The sequence below is a fragment of the Sphaerodactylus townsendi genome, linkage group LG15 (genome assembly GCF_021028975.2).
Source record: "Sphaerodactylus townsendi isolate TG3544 linkage group LG15, MPM_Stown_v2.3, whole genome shotgun sequence".
NCBI lineage: Eukaryota > Metazoa > Chordata > Lepidosauria > Squamata > Sphaerodactylidae > Sphaerodactylus > Sphaerodactylus townsendi.
The window spans coordinates 9269296-9289503 of NC_059439.1; the positions used below are offsets into that span (position 1 = coordinate 9269296).

Below are 20208 nucleotides of genomic sequence, written 5' to 3' on the forward strand. Positions count from 1 at the left end.
GTTTTGGGACGAATTGACTGCTTTTCCTCAAAGTGGACATTTTATGGCCCATTTGGGCATCAGGTCAACGTCAAGGTACAACTATATTTGTCCCTACAATGACATGCTATAAAGATACCAGCAGACTGGTCATGAAGTTTGGGAGAAATGTTGCTAACATTATATTTGGTGTGTGGTGTATGGCTATCAGCTGGAAGAGGGACCTAAAGAAATTGGACTGCTCAATGAGACTGTCCCAATTTCTAGGATTCTATCCATAAGGAAAGTTCTGCTGGTGACCCCTGAGTCTTGAACCCCTAAACTGCTCACATGCTTGGATTGCATTGGATGTTCATCAAAATGAGTGGCTCGCGTTGCAAAACAATTCTGGTTAGTGGAACAAATAACAGAAAGGCTCAACACATATTTATCTGCAAAAAAGCCTGAGAAGAAACTTTAATTATCAAAAGCATTACACAGCAGTGCATCTGCTTTGATGAGCTAGACGAAGCTAGTGAGAAAGTGCCATTAAGAAAGTGACCAAGCCAAGGCACTCTCGGGCAACAGAAGGGGTGTTTCTTTTAGCAATTCGTGCGCATGCTGAAAATGCTTGTTTCCCAAGAGGTGGATGGATGCAACGTTCAGAACCAGCTTTGATGCTGGGGAGATTCAGTATCTCCTATCTTCACTGCCGGTACGTGATTTGCCGCTGGAAGTGATGCCGCCGCTGCCGCTGCCGCCACCGCCACCACTGGAATAGCTAGTAGAGCTACTGTAGCTGACATTACTACCTCCACCATGAGACGCTAAGATAAAAAGAGAAAAGACAGAATGAGTAGGTAGAATGCGAGCCCACTGAGTCTCAATGTCGTATAATGAAGGCAGACTATCCAATATACTCTCTATAGTTTCTGATGCCATGATCAGCAGGTCAGCTTGCCCATTTTTTCTTTTCTTTTTTTTTAATATTAAGAATTTCAAATACAATTTTAAAAATAATTTGTATACATTTCAGTAATCAATAAAAAACATTTCAATAAATTAGTTAACCAAAAAAGAAAAAATATACGTCTCCTTTCTCTTTGTTTATTACCTTCTGTACTATTTTAGATAACTAAAAAAGAATCTTCCCCCACATTTACATATTTCTCTCCATTTATACATATAGTAAACTACTTTCATCTACATTTTACTCATTATAATTCCATTCTCTCTAAAAAGTAAAACATGGAGTCGCGTGGCGGAAAAAAAGAAAACTTTTTCTCAAAAGTTATTAGTCCTGGCCCTATAGCTCTAAACATTCCATTTCCTAATTCTTAAATAGATACCATTTATAATATTGTTTAAATGGTTTCCAGATTTCTTCACATCTCTCAATATTGTCTTTCAGCCTCCAGGTTAATAAATCCAAATTCATTGTTTCTTGCAGTTTTTCTTCCCAATTTCTCACAGATGGTACTTCTTTCTTTTTACAACATTAAGTGATTTCAATTCTAGCCACCGTTATCATATAAAGAAAAAGAATATCATTCCTTAATATTTTTCTGTCTTTAGTCAATCCTAACAAAAGGGTTTCTGAACTGTCTTTCCCATCTGAATTGCTATTTTCTTCCAATATTTTTTGATATGTTTACAACTCCACCAAATGTGGATAAAGGAACCTTTCCTTTTCCTACATTTCCAACATAGATCTTCCTTTTTACTATCCATTCTTGATAATCGCACTGGTGTGTAATACCACCTATTACACACCTTTATGAAATTTTCTTTCAAATTTGTAGAAAATGTAAATTTATTCTTTCGCCTCCAAATGTTTCCCCACGTCTATGTTTTCTTTAAATCAAATGACCACTATCATCACTTCTTTAACTTCATTTTGTTCCATTCCAAAACAATAATATTGTATATATTCTACTAATTAGTTTCTTGCTTGTTCGGGGATCGGGCGGTATACAAATTAAATAAATAATAATAATAATAATAATATGTATACCAATGACATATTTTTATTCAAAATTTATTCAAAATTTATTCAAAATTAATTCTATTTGTAATTTTTATCGTATCCTCATATGTAGGCCATTTTTCAATCAATAATTTTCCACTGATACGTGTAGCCTGTTGTCCGATTCCCTTTTTACCAAAGGGAGGGAAAATATCTCACACAATTGCTCCCTGCATTATTTTTCTTTCTGCTTTGGAAATGAGGAACACAACTTGAAAGTACTCAGGCCATAATCCTTAAGTGCAAAAACCATGTCTGAAAATACACAAGAGATCCTAAATTGACACCCCCATGATATTTGCCCTGAATATTCTCCAGCCCTGCAACCTGATTCTAACTGAAGAAGTCCTGAATTGCAACCGGGATCTTCTTTTGTGCAAAAACTATACTTTACCACAGAGATGTGGTGCTCTCAGTGTGTGTAATGCAATTAGGTCTCTGGCCAAGATTTTAAAAGCTTGCTCTGGCTGCAAAAGTGTTTTTAAGCAAGGAGCCTGCCCAGACCCATTTTATATCTAGGTAATAGTAAAATTCTTCCTTACCATCTTTGGGAGACCATCCAGGGATTCTGTAAAAGGAGGGAAGAGAGGAATAAATAACAAAGAAATGATGTAGCAGTGCACTTAAATGTGATGGGGAAGATGTAGAACTCTGCCAAGAGATGAGGTGATTTGCCCAATTCAGTTCCTTTATTTTTCCAGATATTTTTCTCTGCATTGCATTATGCTTAATTGCAGTGTTAACAAGAAGCAATATGCCCCATTTAAAAATTTGAAAAATTACTTTGGTACATTGGATCATTAACTCCCTTCTATGATGTTCATGTGCTTATTGGTAAAATATGGGGAATGCAGTCTTTATGCACAAATTCTTTTTGTGTAGTGTTTTACTGATATATATGATATATATGAGATATATATATCCCATTTTTCTCAACTGTAAGTAATTTCACACATTGGTCTCAAAGTTGCTTACAAGTTCCTTCCCTTCCTCTCCCCACAACAGGCAACCTGTGAGGTAGGTGGGGCCGAGAGAGTTCTGAGAGAACTGTGTCTAGCCCTAGGTCACCCAGCAGACTTCATGTGTAGGAGCAGGGAAACAAATTCAGTTCACCAAATAAAGAGTTTATTGCTCATCTGGAAGAGTGGGGAATCAAACCTGGCTCTTCAGATTAGTCCACTACTCTTAACCACGGCACCTTGCTGCCCCTTGTTCTGGTAAAACACCACACAAAATAGCATTTGTACAGTGACATCAAGATTGTTTTTTGCAGTGTTTTGACAAATTCTTTATTCAATTAGTGTTTTTATCACTATCTTCCATTATTGCTAGTCAGTGACATACTTGGAATCTTGGCCTTCCAACAGGTTGCGATAGGTGGCAATCTCTTGCTCCAGGCGGGTCTTGATATCCATGAGCATCTTGTACTCATGGTTCTGGCGCTCCATGTCACACCGCAGTTCTGCCAGCTGCTCCTCCACACTGGAGATCAAGTTCTGTATTTGAGCCAGCTGAGCACAATACCGGCCTTCTGTCTCCGCCAAGTTGGTTTCCAACCCAGCTTTCTGTGCAGGGAGAAAAATTAGAGGACCTTGGAGCTTGAATTATTAAAATCCCCATGAACCATAGCACCTAATCTCTACCTGACAACACTAAGAATTAGCTCACTTTTGGTTAAGGACTAAAAGCCTGGATTATCCATTAAGGGTGGGCATTCAGTAAACCCAAACCAGAAAATAACCTTTAAAAAACCTTGTCAGTATTTGTGGAGGGGGGATTCACCTAAAAATAGGCAGCAATAAAAACAGGCCAAAAATCAGATTCCAAAAAATGCCCAAAAAGTTAACTTCCCCCAAAATACTGACAAGGTATTTTCCAGGGGTTTTAGGCCTATTCAACCCACCACCTTAAAAAAAAACACTTTCCCCTCCCACTCCTTCCCTTGCTTACCTGCAGCGTGGCTAGGTCAAACATCGAAATACAGTCTCTGCCTTTGAAATCCATGTGGACTTTGGAGGCAGCATGTGCAATTCAATGTTAGATCTGGCTAGGCTGAACCTGCAGTTCAGCACTGAACTTGGCCTATCCAGGTCCAGCTTTACACGCTGGGCTTTGGAGGAAGAGGTCACATTTAGACACATTGAAAGCTGGACCTGCCCAGGCTGAGCTTGGTCACTGGATTCCAGACACGTAGCAAGGGGGGAAATCGTCCGGTGCACTAGTGCGTCCTCTGCCCCTGTCCTGGCCCAGAATGCCCCCACCCTGCCTCGGAATGCCACATCCCGCCCCACCCCGCCCCAGAATACCCCCAGAATGCCATTGCCACACCTCCACAGGGGCACGCGCCCAGTGCATCATGCACCCCACCCCCCTGTTGGAGCTACTGGGCCCAGCATTGAACTCTGCACCTACCTCTGAAGTCTTTCAGAGTCCAGAGGCAGGCGTGTTTTTCAGATTTAGGTTTAATAACCCAAACGTTTTCAACCAATATGTAATATTAGCTTTTTTTGGGGGGGGGGAGGTTGAAAATTTCTGGGTCTAATAAACCTGAACACAAACAATACCGATAATTTTTTAATGCCCACCTCTAATATCTATACTATTTTGCCATGGTAAGCAGCATCTCTGAGGTTATCTAACTGGCAGGGTGATCTAACCCCAGGATTTCTATTCTTATGTCCTTATCCATTCATTGGTTTCATTCAAAGAAGGAACAATATACCATGCTAAGCTGTGATTGTAACTCAATTTCCAAACTCTGTATTGTACGCCTCAGGTCTGAAATCTCACTCTTGCTTGTCTGTATCTGTTCTGTGCTGTGGGCGACTTCACGGTTTAGTTCTTCGGTCTAGAGGGGACAAGATTAAAAAGCAAAGTACAGTGTCACAGATCATAGTCCGTCCAGGAAAAAGAAACCTTGTTATAAAGATATGGTTATTGGATACACATTTACATGCTTAAAATATTTAAAGATCATTCCTCTTTTGAAGAGACTCTGGAAATGCATTCTGTGGGAGGGGTTAGACATCCACTTTCAATGCACTTTGCAGCTGGACTTAACTGTGCGTAATAGCGAAAACCACTTGCAAACAATCGTGAGAGTGAAAGTGGAGTGAAAGTGGAGTGAAAGTGCATTATTCTGCATGTGCAGAAAGGGCCTAATAGAGAATTCTCAATTGCTATTCTTTTCAAGGATTGTTGAGAAGATATTACAGTTACATGTGTAAAAAAACCCGACAAACTTTTGCAGACTAGAAATGCTGTTGGGATTTGTTTGTTTGTTTATATTATTTATAGTCAGCTGTGCCAGCCTTCAGGTGGGACTTGGGAATCCACTGGAATTCCAGTTCATCTCCAAACTATAGAGATCAGTTCTCCTGGAAAAAATGGATGCTTTGTTTTACATTGTACCCACTGAGGTCCCTTTCCTCCTCAGGGACAATCCCCAGATCTGTAGGAGTTTCCTAGCCTACATCTGGCAACCCTATCTCCCCCCATCCCTGCCCCACCTACGATGTCCCACCGGTTTCCAGGGGGGACTTGGCAACCCTATATTTAGTTTAACTTTCTCATTAAGGCTTAAGGTGGATTACACAATGTAAGTCAATATGATCATTGACTGGGACAGCCAATAACAATGCTGTAGCATTTGGATTCATCAAAGCAACCATGACTATCAGGAAAGGGAGACCTACCTTGGCAAAGAACCAGGCCTCACAGTCTCTGCGATTCTTTTCAGCCAGTTGTTCATATTGTTCTCTCATGTCTGCCAAAACTTTGGTGAGGTCGACTCCAGGCGCGGCATCCATCTCAACACTGACATTTCCAGTCAGCTGAGTGCTGTATTCTTTCAGTAACTAGAGGGATGAAAATTGACAATAAGAAATCCAGAAGTGGCTACAAAATGGAATTTTATAATTATCTGCCATGGTGTAGATATGTCACATTTGCACAAAAGCAACATAGCATCCTCTACAGAGGTCCACACATTTTGGTTGGTATTAGGAGCCAACTAAAGCAAAATAACAACAACTTTTTTGTGCCTCCTGCCCATAAGGGTTTTTTTAGAGGGGCTGAGTAGTAGGCAGAATCTATGCTTCCAGCCACTAGTACCAATTCTTCCTCTCCAGCCTCTGGCAGCATGTTCATGGAGACATTCACAGTTTTTGTGTATTGCCAAAGACTTTTAAAAAGAAACTACCAGGCCCAGCCATGTGTTGCTGTGGCAATTGTCCTTCTCATCACAGTCTGCAACCCACACAGATGTCCATGCAGGTCCAATGATCCGCAGCATAGCCTTTTGGGGTGGTCAAATGGAATCCCTCTTTCCCTTTCCACTCGTATTACCTAACAGTGTTACCTATTTACTGTTTTCACTGCTCATCTCTGCCCATCTGCACTATTCTAAGCCCTCATACCAAGGCCTCAGGCCACAGACAGACATGCTGCACGAACATTCTAAGGGTGACAGTTAAACAAAGCCAGCTTCATGGCTTGGTGCGCCAGGAAAAAGATGTTTTACCTGGCTCAGGTATGGACTTTTGGTGATTTGAAGGTCCGATTACCTGCCCGCAACAGGGAGGGACATCATGTGAAAATTTGGGGGCGATCTGTCCAGCAGCTTCTGAGGGAGACCATCAGGGACAAACACACGTTTAGATTTTTTTATATATAGTTGCTTCAGTGGTGGAATATGCTGGAGGTTTCCCTGCAGATCATAATAATTAATTCTTTGTTCACCATGTGGTGACTTGACTAGTGCTGGTGGTCATCAAAGTATTTACTTCAGTGGGGTCTATTTTGCATTGCTTATGCATCTTTTATGTGTGGAGCTACAGAACAGATGACTGTTGAACTTCCCATGTTTGTCGTCCTAGAGCTAAATTGTAAATGTGAGTGGGCGTGGCTGGTCATCTCTCTCTCTCACCTCCTCGTGGTTCTTGTTGAGGTAGGCCAGGTCTTCCTTCAGCCCTTCGATCTGCATCTCCAGATCAGATTTGTTCAGAGTCAGCTCATCCAAGACTCTGCGCAAACCATTGATGTCTGCCTCAACACTCTGGCGGAGGTGCAATTCGTTCTCATACCTGCCAGGGGAAGAAGGGAGAAGGAATCAGAAACTCAGCAGCAGGGGAAATGACATGTGTATACATATAAACTTAAGAACATAAGAAAGAGCCTGCTGGATCAGACCAGAGTCCATCTAGTCCAGCACTCTGCTACTCACAGTCAGTGATGTAGGTATAGATATTTTATGGGGGGGGGTTAGGGTGGGACCATGCCCCCACCTGCCCCTGGGGCATGGTCACACCTTCCCAAGCCCCACCCCTGGCCTCAGTGCTTATAAAAACACCTCTCAAAGGCCAGGAGCAACAGACTCCCCTGCCCCACCTGTCATGCCCCCCCCCAGCTGGGTTCCCAGCCAGCAGCTGGCAGTCCTGCCCTCCCCTCTGGGTAGAGGCATAGCTAGGGAAAATGGAGGCTGATACAAAATCTGTTTTGTGGGTGGCCACTGTGATGCCGGAATCCACCCCAAAACAGCATCACTTTCAATGGTGTTTAAACTAGGGAGCCCAGATTCTCCTTTTAAATCCACCTTAGATAATCTGGGGTCCCCAGTCAAAACAAAATTGAAAGTGATGCTGTTTTGGGGTGGATTATCCCCCAACTCATTCTGTAATTTTCAGATTCCGATCATTTAGCAGGAATTAGGTCAGTTTAGCAACTTTGAGATGGCTAAAATTCATTTTGATAAGATGTCTCAGGGGAATAAGTAAACAATAAAATTTATCAAAGTCTGTAAACAGGTAAGTGCGTTCAGAACATTATATCATGTAGGCATTGTCTCTCCTGGAGTGGCACTTGTTTGGATCTGCCTTGAGAATTATGAGAAGGAAAGATGTTCAAATGGGCCAACATAAATGCTTGGCGAGCAGAGAACTGTTCGTTTTTACTTGTTTTTCTTTAGTGTTCACTTTGTCCTTCTCAGAGGATCATGGCAATGGGAAACAAGCAATAGATACTTACTTCAGTCTGAAGTCATCTGCAGCCAGCCTGGCGTTGTCAATCTCCAAGACAACCCTTGAATTGTCAATTGTGGCTTGAAGGATCTATCCATGTGGGTGAAAGACAAAATTGTTAGTTATTGTTGGCAAAATATTGTGGCGTGCCATGCATCAGTGAAATATGTGCAAAAAATAGTCAGTTTGTAGGAGATGTAACAAGACCAATAGTGTATCAGCTATGCCTTTCTAAGCCTACTGGCCTAAATCTACTTAAAAGAGGGAAGCCCTGCTAAGATTGCATTGTGAGACAGTTAATCCACATTTGTGGTTGTAGTTCAGAGGCCAAGAGGGACTGGATCTATAATTAAATTATATGTCTTCAAACAGTTATGGAGAATTGGTCAGTGGATAAATTAGTTAACCATAATTCGTTCTTGGTCATGTGCAAATTTTAGCAGTAAGAAAGTCAGGACAGCATGATGCTTTTTCATTCATCATCAAGTTTTTGCCATAGGACCATAGAGCTTAGAAGAGGTGGCCTTCAGGAAGAGGGCCCACCCATCTCTAAAACACCTTCAAGAGTTTGCTTTTTTCTGAGCAAACTCAGAAGGAAAGTTTTCTAGCAGCATTTTCAGGTAGAAGAACAGTAAGAAAGTACAAAATCTATCACTGTATTAAAACTATTCGTTCCATTTGTTTAATTTTTGTCATAAGAACTTCTCAGTCTGGAAGTGGAAGCAGGATATGTGTGCTATTTCTCTTAGTAGGGTTTAATCCAGAACACATTTAGAGAGCAGCCGTTACAATTTCTCAGCATTACACATAGGTGGATTATATACAGAGCCATATTAATCACTGATAGCTTTTGGAAAGGATATCTTTGGGGAATGATTCCTAATGTGGGTAACTTTTGAGTAAAGCAGCAAGTATGTACTTGTGGTCTAACTAAAGCAGACTATACATTATACAGACTACATTATACATTTTACAGACATTATATCGACAGTACATTAAAGCAGACTAGTATAAACCAGTTGTAATTCTATTTATTGTGATGAGCAAATAAGAGTAATAAAATTGGAATAACCTCTAAAAAGTTTATTATGAAAGTAGATACAGAATGAATACTATGCTCACAAGTTTATTACTGGATGACTGCAAGATCTTGTGAATTAATTGAAAGCATCACTGGGCCCCTGTGGATCCATTTCTGCAGACAGCGTTTCATTTCATTGCACATTTCTTAGTGTCAGCAATTGATGAACATAGTTGCACACAACTAAGCAACTAGTCATCTAATTTGCCCTAATCTCTGCATCCAGTTTCTGATAACACCATCAAGTAGCAATGGAGCTGCCTTGCTGAACTTGTGTCAAGTTATCTTGCCCTCTTTGCAAAGAGACCACAATCAAGCTACACACATCTGGAATCCATGGCAGATATGAACTGACTGAAATGGGAATTCACAACCTAAATCTCTGGAATAAGATGGTCAGGAAATCTCAGATAACTGTTCTTAGTACACCTCATTGGTTTGCCAGCTTTCTAAAAAATTAGCCCTCCTATTTTTAACCAACAGCTTTATGCGTATGCATTAAGCATGTGAAGTCATTCCTGACAGGAAGATAAACGATGCTCTATCATTGGGGTGCTGTGTGGTTTCCGGGCTGTTCTAGCAGCATTCTCTCCTGACATTTTGCCTGCATCTGTGGCTGGCACCTTCAGAGGATCTGATGGTGAAGATGCCAGCCACAGATGCAGGCAAGACCAGGAGAGAATGCTGCTAGAACACGGCCATACAGCCCGGAAACCACACAGCACCCCAGTGATTCCGGCTGTGAAAGCCTTCGACAATACATTGATGCTCTATCACTTATCCCCAGGCTACTAAAATGAATAGGCATTGAATAGCTGTGGCTGAATAGCTGAAAAAAAGTGGCTGAATAGCTGAAAAAAAGTTCTGCAGTGTTTGCCTTTCCATGCTGCATGACAACATGCTGGACCTTATTGTTAATCATTTTTATCCCTCTTCTGCTAGTTTGGTGTGATACCTCCACTTGTTTCTATTTTTAAAAAGAATCAAATATACTTAATCAGATAAACTTAATTCTACAATATAACTGGAAACATTTAGCCTTTAATCATTACATCTGCACATTTTAACCAAACATTAACCAAACCTTGTCACGAAGGTCCTCAATAATCTTGTAGTAGTTGCTGTAGTCCTTGGTTGGGCTGGTAGGGGCATGTTTATTATGCCAGTCTCGGATCTTGACCTCCAGTTCAGTGTTGGCTTCTTCCAGAGCCCTCACCTTGTCCAGGTAGTTAGCCAAGCGGTCATTGAGATTCTGCATGGTGACCTTCTCATTTCCAGTAAGAAGTCCCCCATCTCCACCGCTGGCTACAAAGTCAAAGCCACCACCATAGCCACTACCACCACCATAGCCACCACTAAAGCCTCCACCAAAACAACCACCATAGCCACCACCTCCACTAGAAACTAGAGCATTGCCAAAGGAACCTCCTCCAAAGCCACTGTATCCATAGCCTCCTCCTGCCCCAGAAGATACAAACCTAGCAGAAGAGGCAGAGATGCGTCCACCACCTCCCCCAAGGCTGGGTGATCCCACTCGAACTGAGGACATGCGGTTGGAGCCGCAGCTGCCACCACCCAAACCGCCCCCATAGGAAGCAGATGAGCTCTGGTAATAGCTCGTAGCCATGGTTGGAAGCAAGGAAGGTTCAGTCCCAAACTGTCACCTGGCTTGGTCAGAAAGGAAGAAGCAAATCTTTGCACCATAGCATGGTTCATATATACTTCTCACAGGGCGTATTCTCTTTCACTAGCCTGCCAAAGGGAGTCTCCACCTTTCTGGGCGAGGCCAGGAAAAATAATATTCTTGCCTGGAAAAGTAGCTGCGCATCTCAAATTGGGCTGAAGGTATTAATGTTACCGTGCAGTTAAACAAAAGACTGCTTTCAGGATTAATTTGTTGAATTCCCCTTTCCCTGGAGCAAGAGCGCTGATACAGGTTTTGCATAATCTCTTTTCTGATAGGTAAAGCCAGAAGCATGCAAATAAATTGAATTCAATCTCATTATTGCATTCATTGCAATACGCCCACCCCAGCTTTTATATAGATCACCACTCTGAAGATTGTTAAGCCACCCCCCCCCACCCCCACCCCCCGACCCCTTTTACATACATTCCCACTCCAGTATAACTTTTGGCAACCAGGTTACAGTTCTGTCATTTTTGCACTCCGTGTTTTTTAAAATCATGCCCACTGCTTCTTTATGCAGAAGTGCAAAGCACAGTCTTCCAGGAATGTCTCCTGTGCCACTTTACAAACTCACAAGTAGCATTTTTTAAAAGAGTGCCAGAACAGGATGACACAGATATTTACTGGAGTTTCTGAATCTTTTGAAATTTTCCTTCTAAACTTATACCACCTCCATACTCCACCAAACGATGAACACTTTTTCCACAGATGACATTTTCCCCATGGAAACATCCTCATGTAGGGATGCCAGCCTCCAGGTGGGACCTGGGGATCCCCCGGAATTACAGCTCATCTCTCGACTGTGGAGATTTGTTCTCCTGGAGAAAAAGGATGTTTTGGAGGTGAGCTCTGTGGCATTTTAACCCACTGAGATCCCTGTCCTTCCTGTGGTCAATCCCCGAATTGCCAGGAGATTCCCTAATAGCCCTACCTCTCCATTCCCCCCCCAGTGGCCAAGGGGCCACCTTGTAACTCTATCTTCATGGCTTGGGGACCTGTGAAATGAAAGGAAGGCATACAGTTATTTTTCGCCAGGAAAATTTCCTCTCTCCCATCATAACCTCTCTCTTTCTTGGCTTCAGCTCCCCAATTTCTTGCCTATAAAGTTCAGCTTGAGAGGGAATAGAGCAAGACTGGTAGGGACTAGTTCTCCTTTCCCCGCACAAAAGTGTACTTTCCGCCCACTCTGAGAAACTAGGATGGTCAGTATATAACAGTGTGTCAAAGATCAACTAGAAACTATTTCAAAGGCACAGTTGCACAAGGAATCTTGAGCAAGGAAAAATAACATTTGGGTTGGTCCACCCTTGTTCCACACATGCAGAATAATGCACTTTCAATCTACTTTCAATGTGCAGCTGGATTTTACTGTGCGAAATAGCAAAACGTGGATTGAAAGTGCATTATTCTGCATGTGTGGAAGGGGCCTTAGTGATACTAATGTGCAAAGTTCAGAAGATGTCTCTGATATGCCTGTTTGTGGAACTGTTTTTACACATCAGAACCCTGCATGCTGTTTTGTGCTGCATGGCAGATGTTGCCATGTGGGCAGACAAGGGTAAACAGTAAACATGCAGTAAACTCATTGCTTTAGGCCAGCAGTGATGCACACAGAGGAGCTCGTGTGTGAGCAGCCTTCTTCAGTTATCTCACCAGTGGGGGAAAACTTGGTTTGTGCACCCCTTTTATCCAGAGCTGCTGGAACGAGAGAGCCTTATTGAACAGGAGAGAAAGAAGGAGTAATTAACCAGTGAAATTCACTGCCAGTGGACGTAGCAATGGCCATGAGCACAGATTGCTTTAGATTCATGGTTCATCATCGTGGGCAATCAATACTACTAGCTGTAGTGACTAACAGCCCAATTCCAAGATGTATGTGTGTGAATCACTGCTTGAATAGGCTTACACGTTTGCCTCCGCCAGCATAAGGGGCACCCCCGCCATTGGAGAGGGCAAGAATGCTGGTGTCAAGACTTTCAATATCTCTGCAACAGCAAGACCTGGAAGTGGGCACTGCTGTGGAGCTATGCTGGCATCTTAGTGGACGCCAGTGCAAGAGGGTGGGTAGTCCAGGGCCAGTGACGTAGCGCCAATGGGGCGGGGGAGGGAGGCGATGCCCCAGCTGCTTCTCAATGTGGAGACTGGCTGGGACATTCCAGGGTGGAAGCAGGTGGCACTGTGGCAGGAGCACATGGCACGTACACGCCCTGGGTGCAGTTCCCCCTTGCTCCGCCCCTGCCCAGGGTGTTTCTGGTGGCAGAGCCAACTGTACTCAGCTTCTGCCTCGGATTTCAAGTCAGGGGCGCTGCAGGGCCTTGGACTTACGCCACCCGAAAGCATAACTCCATTTAGTCCTATGAGGACTTTCAGGCATCTGGGATTTTGTTTTTTGTTTGTTTCTGCCGTTGAGTATGTAATAAAAAGTGCATGTTCAGAGTGCTTTTCTATCATTGTTGCAACAAGCTAAACACATTTGGAATTCTGAGGATTAAGCTTTAAGGCTTACTTGAGCCCCTCTGTCTAATTTTGAAGATGTTGTTCCTTTAACATTTGTCCATTTTTGACAAGTTTAATGTTTTCCCCACAGGTCATGATTTGCATTTGTTGGAACAGGGTTGAAAATTAGGAAGTTTTCACATTAAGGGTTGAACGCTCTGACAGAACAGAGTCCCTTATAGTAGCTTAGCTGAACCTTGAAAGCTACAGGTTCACCCAGTAGAGCAGGGAGGTGAAACTTTTGTGCCCTAGTAGTCGAAACTTATAGACAACCTCGACCATTGGCCTTGAGATGGCGTCAGCTTTTAAGCAATGAGGAAAAGTGTCTTTTGAAATGAAATACTGTATCTCCTGTTTGGAAACGCCTCCAATGGAGCTTGGCTTTCAGCCATGGCATATCAGCAGGCATGCCCGGGAAATGATTGATAGTTATACGGATCTTGCCAAATCTATATATCACCAAGGAGCAGGTATTTTACTAAGCAAGTTTAGACAAACCTTTGCTCACAATAAAAAAAAGCTTTTAACCAGATCACTTTATGTGATTATGATTAATACTAGACTCAAATTACTCTTCACCCATACCTTTTAAAATAGGGATTGGGTTAAGCACTTTGGTGGGAAATGCCATTATGTCACAGCTGATTTGTGGTGGCCCAGTAGGGTTTTCAAAGCATGGGATGAACAGAAGAGGTTTGCCATTTCCTTCATCTGTGTAGCAACCCTAGAACTCCTTTGTGGTCTACCATCCAAATACTAACCAAGAACAACCCTGCTTAGCTTCTGAGATCTAATGAAATCAGGTCAGCCTGGGCCATTCAGGTCAGGGATCAGGCCCTTCAACCAAGGATCAGGCCAGTGCAGATTAACTGGCTGAACACAGGGCCAGAGCCCTTAAGCAGAATTAAGTCCATTGACTTTAAGGTTTTTGAAGGGTGTGACTCTGTGTGGGATGGCATTGCAAGATACCATTCCTATGAATATATATTGCTCTGAAGGAGCACAAAAGAGGCTCCCTCAGTGGCACCTTATGTGAGAGACCTATGTTGCAACTCCATCATGATATGTTACCTGCCACATTGTAATAAATGTTTCAAATCATTGTTGGAAGTGTGAGCACCTTGATGAAATATTCTATCACCTATGGTGAACTTGGGATAAGACTAGAGAATTCCAGAGAATAATAGATTCAACAATCCAAGAGATTTTAGAATAATACATTCAACAATCCAAGAGATGTTAGATGAATGTACAAATGAGACCAGAGGCCTTTTTGGGCCGCTGAATGGGACTTTGGAAAGAAAAGATGGATCTTTGTTTTTATATATGACAACAGCAGCAAGAATAATATATGCACAAAAACTGAACACTCCAGCTATTCCTACAACTAAATAATGGGGGTGTGAAAATTTCAGAAATATCAGAAATGGCTAAGCTTACTTAGTTGCGTAAAGAAGGGGATTTGAATAAATGTTGCAGTAACTGGAAACCTATGATAGAATATATAGATAAAAGAAGACGAAAACAGTTCATGACTAGTGGTTTTGAAGTTTAATGAATTTTAAAATTAAGACTTCAGAGAAAAGTGTGATGCTTTCCAATTAATCAGTAATGTTTATAAAGATGTAATCTTGATTTTGCTATTGTTAGGCCTCAAACCTTAAGCCAATAAACAAACTCTGTATTGTCGAAGGCTTTCATGGCTGGAATCACTAGGGTGCTGAGGGTTTTCTGGGTTGTATAGCCATGCTCCAGTAGCATGTACTCCAGATGTTTTGCCTGCATCTGTGGCTGGCATCTTCAGAGGATCCTCTGTACATTTGGAGTACATGCTACTGGAACATGGCCAAACAACCCAGAAAACCCACAACACATAGGACTCTATTGATGATCAGTAGCATTTATTGATAAGCGTCAGAGCACCAAAGCTTGGCAAAGCCAGTTCTGACTAACCTGGCATTTGCCATCCCCTTTATCCCTGTTAGTCCCCCCTCTTGTTTCCCCAAGAAATGTTCCCCAAGAAATGTTTAGTTCAGGGCTGAGGCACCCCAAAGTTAGTGACAGATAGTGAAGGAGAGCCACCTGGCTTCCTGCCCCATGAGATAACGGAAACAAATCCGGTTCTCATGAGACCAGTGTCAGGGAAAACCTAGCTATCTACAAAGTGTGTGAAGCCATAAAGATCAGGGAAAGACTGTTCCAAGTCAGCCCTTCTCCCAGGGGAGAGGGGCAAAAGAAATCCCTTAGGAAGGAAAATAAGTACTCCCTCCCAGTTCACCAATGTGTGCCTTTCTGGTGAAGGGAGGGAAGAAGGAAGAGAAAGAAAGAAAGAAAGAAAGAAAGAAAGAAAGAAAGAAAGAAAGAAAGAAAGAAAGAAAGAAAGAAAGATGGTGACAAGAGAAGCAATTAGAGGACTGAGAGATTTGCAAGACCTGGATCTAAAGCTGTCTTTTAGACACACCCGAAGGCTCTCCTTTTTCCTGCTGCTTAATGAGCATAAAGGCAAATCACCTTGGTGATGGTTATATTGTTTAACTGTTTTGCTACTGTCTTCACTGTTATGCTCCATTAAGTCTTTTTTCTCTATACTATTACATATTCAGTCAACGAAAATCAAGATTTATCCTTTCTGCCTTTGAATTCCTCTTTCAGATGGATGTGTTTTGCCATGATTCCTTGTCATGGTTTCATTAGCATCTACAGAACTATTCTGTTCTCTCATGTGGACAAAAAATATCATTCAGGATTTGATCCAGAGCATCTTGAATCACCCTGCCTTTGTTCAGCCAAATTGTCTAAACTGTCAAATTTGCTAGGTGGTTTTTATAATGGTTGAGAGGCTCAGCTGGATTTGATCTGACCCTCGATTCAGCCTTAAAATCTCTTCTCGGTGCCAAAGTTCAGCCCTGGACATGTGACATAATTACCAAAAGGCAAACCCCACCCCACCCCTATCTTCTACACAGCTGACATTCTTCCCAAGCTTTCTTAGAGATCTTTCATAGAATGTTCCCCCTCCAATTCTATCATGATTTGTGATACTGGTGCATGAGTTTAACACTCACATTGTCCTGTGATGTGCAGGTTAGTGGATGAAGAGCACGTTGTTGATGAACTTTTAAGATACACGTGTACCACTGTGTACCACTGAGGTCCGTTTTGCACAGGCCAATAAACACAGGTGTAGGACAATGAACAACCAGTTTTTTTGGGTGTGTGGGGAGACTTTGCACAGATCCCACCCCTAAAGCAAGTCTGCCCCGTGTTATTTCCCCCAAACTTGGTTTTTTTAAAATAATTGCGCTACCAGTGAGTCTTTTCAAAAATCCTGGTTGCATCCCTAAGACTTTTGAGGCACCTCTTGCCTCAACTTATTTTAAGCTTTAACAGAAATGCAATCCAGACAGCCTTTTTGTAGACTCATTGTTTACAGTTATTTTAATCTTCCAAAAGGAATGTTTGAATAAACACCCGGCTTTAGGGAAGGATAAAGACCTGTAAGTCGGTAACTGTTTGTGAGAAATTAATCAGTGCTACAGAAATCAGCTATTAATCAGGTGCTACAGAAAAGTCCTTTGATACTCCGTGTGTGTGTCTGTGTCTCCCTCCCCTCTTGTGTCTCTGCTTCCACATCTGAATAACTCAAAATAAAGGTGCACTTTTTCAAGGGAAGCTTATTGTACTCTGAGTCTACATTCCTGGTCTGCTATACACCCACCCTTTCAGATCCTGGCACTCCTTCAGTTGTGTCTGGGCAGCTGTAAAATACCCCGCCTTGAATTATACTCATGTACCTGCTCGGTGGAATTCTGCCCCGCTTTCATGATTTTATCCATGCTATTGTTCAGTCACATTGAGTCATTGCCCTGTGACCATTTCCGTCATGTTGAAGTCAGATTATTTTATTTAGTGCTTTCATGAATAGAATCCAGTCTGTGAGCCACAGACTGTGACTTGAAGCATTGGCCTGTGATTTGTAAATTCACAGTCATTTTTTAAAAACTTGAAGCTTCAAAGATTAGCCCCCCCTCAAGAAAATGGAAATGGTGCAGATACAGGTGAGGGGGAACAGAGTGAGTTCAAATAATGGCACCTATGATGGTCTGAGGATAGCACAAGAATGTGGGAAACATCTTAAAGAGATCGCACAGACAACTGAAGACCCCAGAATCTTAATCACTACTAATGTTGTGAGGGTTGCAAAGTACAACATCCATCTCTGCATCAGCTGCAGCTGCCATAGTTACCTCCAAGCACTATCTGTTACTCTTGATTAATATAGGTGACAATTTGCAAAGTGGTAACAGAGGCCCAAACTGCACATGTATCACTGTATTCCCTCCACCCCAAAAGCAGGATATCCCCAACAGCCTGGAATCTTGAACAGAAGGGGGAAATAAAAAGAAGAGATTGGATTTATGTCCCATTTTCTGAACCAAAGGGAGTCTCAAAGTGGCTTACAAACTCATTTCAGCTAGCATGGTGTAGTGGATTCTAATCTGGAGAACTGGGTTTGATTCCCCATTCCTCCACGAAATGTGTTTCCACACTCCTACATTCCTGCTGGGGGACCTTGGACTAGTCACAGCTCTGTCAGAACTCTCTCAGCCCTACCTATCTCACAAGCTGTCTGTTGTGGGGAGAGGAAGGGAAAGGAGTTTGTAAGCCACCTTGAGTCTCCTTACAGGAGAGAAAGGTGGGGTATAAATCCAAGTTGTTGTCATTGTCATAGTCTTCTTCTTCTTCTTCTTCTTCTTCTTCTTCTTCTTCTTCTTCTTCTTCTTCTTCTTCTTCTTCTTCTTCTTCTTCTTCTTCTTCTTCTTCTTCTTCTTCTTCTTCTTCTTCTTCTTCTAGGCCAGTGGTGGTGAACCTTTGGCACTCCAGATGTTATGGACTACAATTCCCATCAGCCCCTGCCAGCATGGCCAATTGTAGTCCATAACATCTGGAATGCCAAAGGTTCGCCACCACGGTTCTAGGCCATTTCTGTATACATGTTTTATTTGAAGCCTCAAAACACTTTATATGAATCCCCTTTTAAAATGATTCTCTGGTTGAAACAATTTGAAAATGTCCTCAGTTGCCTACTGAGTACTTTTCCATTCTTTGCTTTAACTTTCCTGGTGTCGTTTTCAAAGGCCGTTTCCGCACGAATGCGGAAGCGGCCGGGTCGGCGTACTTGACGCCGACCCAAGGACGTTAGGACCGTCCGCACGGACGGTCCTACAAAGAGCCGGGCAGCCGGCGCCGCGGAGCGCCGGCGCCTGGCCGACCCAGCGTGTCCCCGGGCCTCCGGCGCGTCGCAGAGGCCTGGGGACACGCCCCCCTGGCCCTGCGCGCCTGCAGCGCAGGGCAGGGAGGCGTGTCCCCAGGCCTCGGCGACGCGCCGGAGGCCCGGGGACAAGGTAGGTACAGGGAGGGAGTGGGGGGGGAAGCGCCGGGAAGCCGCTGCCGTTCGCAAGGCAGCGGCTTCCTGCCGGCGTTTCCCAACAAGTGCGCTTCCAAGCACACTGGGGAAACGCCGGCTTCGGGCCAGCCGGGCGGCGCGAGGGCAGCCCGGCTGCGAAGCAGCTGCGCCCCCTGTGCGAATGGCGGCCTGGAGACGGCGTTTTTGCCGTCTCCAGGCCTCCATTAAATGCCCTTGCGGAAACGGCCAAAGCTCCCTCAGGCCTTGTCTATTTGCAACATTTCTCTGTTCGGTTTTTTTGAGGAGGGTGGGGGGTAATCTTTGAAGCACTGAAGCATCAATTCAACACAGAACTAAAAAAAATGGGAAGAAATTACATAGCAAATAGGAATCGTTTTGAGGAGTGTGTGCAGACATATACTGTTGTGAAAGGGGAAACAAAAGTTTTGAGAGAACTGTTGTTGATTCCCCATGGTCAATTAATTGCGTGATACGTGAAATAACCAGGTTTCAGCAAGAAGTCCCCACTGCCTGATCGCTGAACACAGTTTTGGCACTCCCTCTCCCTGTTATTGAGTGTTTTTTCAGAACCTGCATGAGAGTGCACCTTTTAAAAAAACATGCACCGAATCCAGTTTGGTAGGGAAGATTGGGGTTTGAATCTAATTTGTTTTTCCCACCATGAGGAGTGACAGAGACTTCCAGCCAATCAGAGCATGGTGAGCTGTGCGTGAAGCATGCGCAGCCCCTTTTTTTTGTTTCACGCCGGTGGAGGTTACTTTGAAACATGGCTGCGTGAAATGTGATTTCTGTGCCAACAGTAAACTAAAATTACACTTTTGTGCCAGTGCAACTGCATGGGTAAAGAGGGCCGAAGCCGTGCATAAATGTAGCTTAGCGCAAAAAACAACTACTGTCCTATCTACGCATGCACGTGGTGCCATAGCTGTGCACTTAAAAAAAAATCCCACCCCAACACAGTGCAACAGCCAATCAAGACATGGAAGAAAGCCACTGAGCAGATTGTGCAATCAATCGCACGATCATGGGGATTGCTGCACTGTTTGAAAGTGAGATAGACATGGATGTCCTCATCATACACATGCTGCAGAGGTGAAACCTTGATGAAAAGGTGCCGATTCTTTTGAAACCTGGTTGTATCTAGATTTAATTTCTTAGTGGGGAAATGGCCTGTGATAGCCCAAGATCACCCAGCAGGCTTCATGTAGAAGAGCGGGGGAAACAACCTGGTTCACCAGTTTAGAATCCACTGCTCTTCACCACTATACTACCAAAAAGGCCTTCACCTTTTCTCCAGCAATTTATCTCCTTAAAATTTGCTCCATCTGGATAGCTTTTTCTCCTTCTTGTGGGCAAAGTAGGAAAGCAGCTTTTGGGAGGAACAATTGTAGCCGAACAACCGAATGGAAAAGCCCACTTTTAACCTGTCCTCCGCTCAGGATCCCAGGCTCTTGCAGATGTTTTTCTTGGGGACAAAACCCACCAGTGGGAAGAATTTTATTTACTTCATTTAAA

At 43.2% G+C, this 20208-nt stretch overlaps 1 protein-coding gene across 1 annotated transcript; it reads right to left on the reverse strand.

Moving 5' to 3' along the window:
• Positions 1 to 405: 405 nt before the first annotated feature.
• LOC125444691 (keratin, type I cytoskeletal 15-like) lies at positions 406 to 10778 on the reverse strand. Its single transcript, XM_048517272.1, has 8 exons — positions 10167 to 10778; positions 8009 to 8091; positions 6912 to 7068; positions 5680 to 5841; positions 4707 to 4832; positions 3329 to 3549; positions 2527 to 2552; positions 406 to 785 (listed from the first exon to the last, which is right to left on the reverse strand). The coding sequence occupies exons 1-8, from the start codon at positions 10707 to 10709 to the stop codon at positions 649 to 651; spliced, it is 1455 nt and encodes a 484-aa protein (XP_048373229.1). The 5' UTR covers positions 10710 to 10778; the 3' UTR covers positions 406 to 648.
• Positions 10779 to 20208: the final 9430 nt, after the last annotated feature.